The 6,304-nt window shown below is 34.4% G+C and overlaps 1 protein-coding gene across 1 annotated transcript; it reads left to right on the top strand.

Moving 5' to 3' along the window:
* The first annotated feature begins 127 nt into the window (after nt 1-127).
* Nucleotides 128-4,003, top strand: LOC133173843 (MAM and LDL-receptor class A domain-containing protein 1-like). The gene is made up of 7 exons (XM_061308917.1): nt 128-678; nt 759-923; nt 1,095-1,264; nt 1,543-1,653; nt 1,757-1,880; nt 3,256-3,453; nt 3,747-4,003. Exons 1-7 carry the CDS (start codon nt 165-167, stop codon nt 4,001-4,003), a joined length of 1,539 nt encoding a protein of 512 aa, XP_061164901.1. The 5' UTR covers nt 128-164.
* Nucleotides 4,004-6,304: the final 2,301 nt, after the last annotated feature.

Here is a 6,304-nt window from a genome sequence, read left to right as displayed (position 1 = left end):
GCCGAAACTTGTACAAGCCACAGTAACTGTATATATATAAATTATAAACAAACAATACATTTCACTTTACATTGTCTTTATTCAAAGTACGTTATCACGAGAGCAAGAGGGAACGAAGAGAAGGTCAAAGAATCTTATCTCTACATACAGTAGATGTTATCAATATGAAGAACAACATATTAGTATTGTTCATTATACATCTCGTTTCTACTGGAGACTGTGCAACATCTAACTGTGCTTTTAGTGGATCGTGCCTGTACAATATAAATGTACATCATTGTGACGGAAGTGCGAAAAGGTCGTTAATCAGTACCGGAAATCGTCGTAGCTGTCCATGTAGTGATGTCATTTCAGTTCGAAATGAATTTCAGAATGTATCTACCTGGGTGAAAACCATCAATAGTACTTTCCAAGCCGTGCAAGTTGACTTAACGGGGGTGAAAGCCGAGCTGAACGAGAAGTCAGTGGAACTTACAGCCACTCGCGAAAGAAATATAAAAGACAATGCAACAATTTCCAAGTATGTTTTGGACATGCAGAGCACGGAGAATGCAATCACAACAGAAAGACAGAACTGGTTTAAAGAGAGGGAACGTCTGCGGAATGAACTTCATAAAGTTAGCAGGGAATCTCAGATTTGTGGACAGGTGTCTGTCTCCTCAGCTACGTCACAACAAGGTTAATTCTCATGACTAAATATCCTTACAGATGAAAAATACTGATTCACTGATACTAAGTAATATATTTTTTAATGTTAGGTTCATCCACCTCTGCATCAACTGTCTTTTTCTGTGACTTTGAAACATCAAATCAGTGTGGATTTCTCCAGGATCATTCAGATGATCTAGACTGGTCTTATGGCCATGGGACGCAGTCATCAAGAACAGGACCAAAGCAGGACCACACCTACGGAAATCCACATGGTGAGATAGAATCCAAATCATGTACGCATACAAAACTCTCCGGGTTCGATTTTATCTATCATACGCATGTTCTTGATTGACTTGACATTAACCTATGTTTAATATATTTGTAAGTTAGATCCATGGAATGGCTTTTTAACTGCTAACACTAAAACGGTAACATTTTTATAGGACATTACATGTTTCTGGATGCTTACAACCATGCTACAAGACACTCGCATGCAACAACCTCCACAACCAGAATTATCTCCCCTGAACTCCCGTCTTCTCATGGATATTGTATCTTGTTCTGGTACAATCTTCATGGGGACGATGTGAAAGAACTGAATGTATACGCCAAGGTTGGTAATGCTGGTTTTCGCTCCATAATATTTAACAACAAATAACAAAAGACAAGAAATACCCGCAATTAAGTGAGTCGTTTCTACAATGAACAAACAAGGCCGTAAATATGTGTACAGCTGGATAGCACCATGCGCAAAATTTATGTTATATATTTTTAATGGTATGACAGTTTGTTTATATGTTGTGTCCTTCTTTATTGTTGAATAATTTTTTAAATGTAAAAAAACTTACTTATAGTGATATCTAATTAGTGAGTTTAATTTGCTTTTGTCAGATCCATGGAGGTCTAGGATATCCGGTATTTTCTCATAAAGGCGGTCTCGATCAGGAGTGGCATCTCGGAAAAATTTATTTAGACTCGGAATACACGGTCTCTTCTCTCAATGTAAGACTAATAATATATTATCTTTGGTCTTTGTTTTGTAATACTCATCTTTCAAAAATTTGATTTGTTTATTAACTGAAACAATGTGTGTTTAAAATTTAAGTTGGTCTTTGAGGCCAAAACAGACAGCTACAAGCTGTATCACTACAGTTCCGGATACACCTACCATAACAGGAATGGCGATATAGCAATAGACGATATCTACGTCTTCAACTCTACCTGCAAGAGTAAGTGTTGAGATAATTCTAATGTAAGATTTGAGGTTAACTTTTAGTATAAATCTCGGTTTACTTGAGTGTAAGTTTTTAGGTTTATATTTAGTGCACGTGTCAAGGTTTAATTGTACATGTAGTGTACATCTCGAGTTTTACTACCAACGTAAGTTTTGAGGTTTTCTTTTAGTGTAGGTGTGGAGAGTTACTTCTAGTGGAAGTTTTGAAGTTTACTCCTAGTTCAAGTGCTGAAATTTACTCCTATTTCAAGTGCTGAAATTTACTCCTAGTTCAAGTGTTGTAGTTTACGTTAAGTGTAAATTTAGAGGTTTACTTTAAGTAAAAGTGTCGAAGGTTACGACTAGAATAAGAGCAAAGAGTTTATGCAAGAAGATTTACTTCTGGTATAAGTGATGAGTTGTAATTTTAGTGTAAGTGTTAAAGGTTTATTTTTAGTGTAAGTGTTAAAGGTTTAATTTTAGTGTAAGTGTTAAGGTTTATTTTTAGTGCGAGTATGAAAGGTTTTAGTGTATGTGTGGAGGTTTGCTGTTGAGTACTTTAGAGAGTTACTGTACGTGTGTGCTTCACTTCTAAGGTAAGTATTAATAGTTTACTTATAGAGAATGCGTAGAGGTTTAACTTAGAAGCAATTTTTTTTAAAATTAAAATTATTATTACTCCTTCATGGCGCCTGATCCCACCGACCTCTGATGTTTTTAGAGGTCCGTGTTTGCTCTGCTCACAATTTGAATTATATCTATGGACTTTTGAGCTTTATTTCTTTTGTTATTTTCATATTTCATTCTATTGTATTGTAATTGTTGGAGTTCACTCAAGTGTATGTCTGGAGAGTTATTTGTAGATTTGTGTAGTGTTGGGAATCACTTTGATTTATATGTAGTTTTTTAATGTTAAGGGGAACTTTTATGTACAATGTATATGTACCATTTGAGGTTTACTCTGTTGTAAGTGTGGGGTTCACTGTATTGCATGTGTTGAGATTCATTATAAGTCTTAGTGAAAATTAATACTTTAAGTGTAAATGTTGAGGTTTACTTTAGGATATGTGTAGGTTTTTACTTCTAGTGTTAGTGGTGAGTTTTACTATTATTAGTGTTTGTGCAGAGATTTATTTAACTAGTGTAAATGTTGAGGTTCACTTTAGTGTAGTATGATAGGCTTTTCGATAAGTGTAAGTGTTGAATTTCGCTATTGTGTATCTGTGGAGATTTACTTCAGCTGTGGGTGTAGATATTTACTTTTAGTGCATATAACAAATTTAAGTTGTATTATAAGTTGTTAAAGAAAAGTGGATAAAATTATAGTAAAAACATCACAAATCAAATTTAAAGTTTTAAATAATGGTATAACCATATTGTGGTACTTAAAGGCATTCCTAAGTACCCATCAAACTCCCATACAAGGGTGACGGCTAACACCACAAGTTATTATACATTCCATACAACACCCAGTACGTGGTATGAGGCACAGGTTACCTGTAGACAGGAAAATCCTTACTCTCACCTGGTCTCTGTCAGATCCAAAGAAGAACAAGACTTCATCGTCAAAATCATCAAACAAACTGAAGGTCTAAACTCAATATCTCTACAGTTTTGAAATATAGACATTTTCATTTGATATTTCATTAAGACTCTTCATTATTTTCTTTGTGTCTAGTGTGCTGCAAAAATTTATATTTAAGGATTTTTTTTTTATAAATACCATAATTACAAATTTCCACTGTGATTCAAACATATCTAGTCCAATACTGTATATGGATTCAAATACTGACAAAATGTTGTTTGAGTTATCAATTGAATTATTGTACTTTTGTATTTTAAGTATTATTCTATGAAGTATCTAATTAACTTTTCTTTGCAGATTTGACTGCTGCCGCAAGCAATGGTTTCTACACAAGTGGGACCGATGACAGATCCGAGGGTATATTTGAATGGACGGACACCGGAACTCCATATCCAATTACCTATAGCAACTGGCAATCTGGGCAACCAAATAACGTGGGAAGTAATCAGGACTGTCTTCTGTTGCAGTATCCTGACAACGATTGGACCTGGGGAGACGTCAACTGTTCAGAAAAGCATCCGTTTATTTGTGAAATAAATAAAACTCTGCCTTAAATTTATTTAATTGTAGAATTTTCGTTAATCATAAAGATTCATAGTTGCCATACTGTTTTGCTGCAAGTTGGTCTAAAAGTAGTTAATGGAAAATGCGCCACCATGCCGGTAATTAAAAGTGTAACCTTCTTTAGTACAAAATCACGTTTCAGTTTCAAAATGCTTACAACATCACAGTCAACAAAAACAAATTTTAGTTACTTTATCTACTGGATCCAAAACTTCCAAAAAAAAAACCTCACTAACAAGGATATATTGCAAGATCCAGTAGATGTTCTACCAAGCCCATATCTTTTCTCTTCACAAATCAGAAACGTCTGGCATATTATACTGCAACATACATGTAGTAAAAATTCACAATTTGATTACCATATTATTCATCGATTGAATGTTTGATGTTACAGTTTTTGTGAATTTTCGTCCCTGGCGAGATTTTTTTCGCTCCTATTTGTCGCAACCAGATGCCGGTGAATGGCTGAAGCTCACACCTACCATGACACGGTCACAGTCAGTCTTAAAACATTAAAGTTCTATATAATATATTAAATATCATAAAATTTAATTCAACAGTCTCGTTTAAAGCCAGCATTTCTTAAATTCTATAGCTGCAATAAATAATGATCGTTTGCAAATACAAAATATCATTGGATCATACTTTGACATATTTCATATCAATTGTTAATCCAGTGATTTTCATACTAATTATGAGTACGGATTACTTCATTTACCTGATCAGTATATAGAGGGCTCAGAGAGGTAACCGGTCAACGGGAGAAACTTACCCGTCCTGGGCACCTGATCCCACCTCTGGTGTTCCAGGGCGTCCGTGTTTTTGCCCTGTTCACGATTTGTTTTATTTTTTAAGACTAATGAGATTAACCACAGTTTTGTTATCTTCATCTTTTCAATCAGGGCTCACTCGTATAGGAGAGAAAGTGTTTAAGTTCGTGTGTACATGTTATTTTTACAAAATATCTCGCAGTTAATCAGTTTGATTATTTAAATGTGGCTTCCTAAACTTAATTAAATTGTGAGTCCCATTTGACGGTACTAAATTTTTTAATTTTCAAATTTCGACATTTTCAGTTTTTACATTTACCTTCGCACTCCTCCAGAGTTTTGAAATTGTTGTCATTTCGCTGACATCCGCCATAAATGAACTTTTCGCACTCCTTGTTCTTGACATTGTAGTAGTATCGTTCCATCCTTGCCTTACAGGGGCCTGTTTTCTTTGGTTGTAAGCAGACGCTGTCTTCCGATTCGGTTTCCAATACTTAAAAAAAATCATGTAACTATTTTAAATAATTTTTGGGGTTTTTTTAATTAACGAAAATGTTCAAACAGCAAAGAACATATTTACTACTCTGAAGTTTCAAATAACAGAGAGAGTCTTTTCTTAGACAGGAATATAGATAAGTGATTCAAATGAGAGAATATTTAAGCACAGGCACCTGGGTTATTGACCCCCCCCCCCCTCGATTTTTTTCTTTTTTAATCTGGGGTCGAATCACCTTTTTCCGATTTTTGTATTCTAATTAAATATACACTATATGTTATCAATAATGTAACTCATTTGTCTCTATAGGCTCTTTTAAATATATCATTTTCAATGATACATTTTTATGTATCAGTCGAAAACAATATATTTAAAAAGAGCTACACTGTGAATCTTTAAGATCATTTTAAAAGACCTTTAGTCATTTGTCAACAATTTGATTTTTCAGTTCATTCCAACAAAGTTTAGAAGGTTAAACATACATGACTTTAACATTTCCTGGAATACTGACTTTGATTTAACATCGACCCATAATCTTGACATTTTTTGGGTCACGGACAATGTACTAGATTAGAATTTATTCAAGTTTTATATATTTTTACATGTTATATGCAAGAATAAGTTTCCTCAAGTTAGGGAAACATAATATTATCTATAATAAATACTTCTCTCTCTGGTGACCAGACCTTGTGGACAACATGATCCATCTCTTCTTCATGGTTCCTTGTAAAACAGCTTGTTTGTTTGTTTGTTGTTTAACGTCCCTTTGAGAATTTTTCATATTGAGACGCTACTACTTGGTGGAGGGCTGCAAATTTAGACCTGTACTTGGCAATAGTCTTTTTGGATCTTTAAATGCCAGCACTTACTGCGACCTCGGTTTATTTATTAGATAATTGACTGTTCTATACATTTTGTGCCATTAAGTAGGCACCATCACTTTTTTTTAGGTCACCTGAGTCACTCAGGTGACCTATTGCTATCTCTTTTCGTCCGTCGTCGTGCGTCGTTCGTAAACATTTGAA

The sequence above is a fragment of the Saccostrea echinata genome, unplaced genomic scaffold (genome assembly GCF_033153115.1).
Source record: "Saccostrea echinata isolate AGI-Se365-2 ecotype Australia unplaced genomic scaffold, CSIRO_AGI_Sech_v1 ptg000056l, whole genome shotgun sequence".
In the NCBI taxonomy this organism is placed as follows: domain Eukaryota; kingdom Metazoa; phylum Mollusca; class Bivalvia; order Ostreida; family Ostreidae; genus Saccostrea; species Saccostrea echinata.
Note: the sequence above shows the minus strand (reverse complement) of the source record. Positions and strands in the feature narration are given on the sequence as shown.

What these genes read in the sequence shown, in the direction of transcription:
- LOC133173843 (XM_061308917.1), top strand. Translation starts at nt 165, where the DNA reads ATGAAGAACAACATATTAGTATTGTTCATTATACATCTCGTTTCTACT. An exon ending in AACTGAATGTATACGCCAAG is followed by an intron (nt 1,265 to 1,542) that starts GTTGGTAATGCT and finishes TGCTTTTGTCAG; the next exon opens with ATCCATGGAGGTCTAGGATA. An exon ending in AATCATCAAACAAACTGAAG is followed by an intron (nt 3,454 to 3,746) that starts GTCTAAACTCAA and finishes TTTTCTTTGCAG; the next exon opens with ATTTGACTGCTGCCGCAAGC.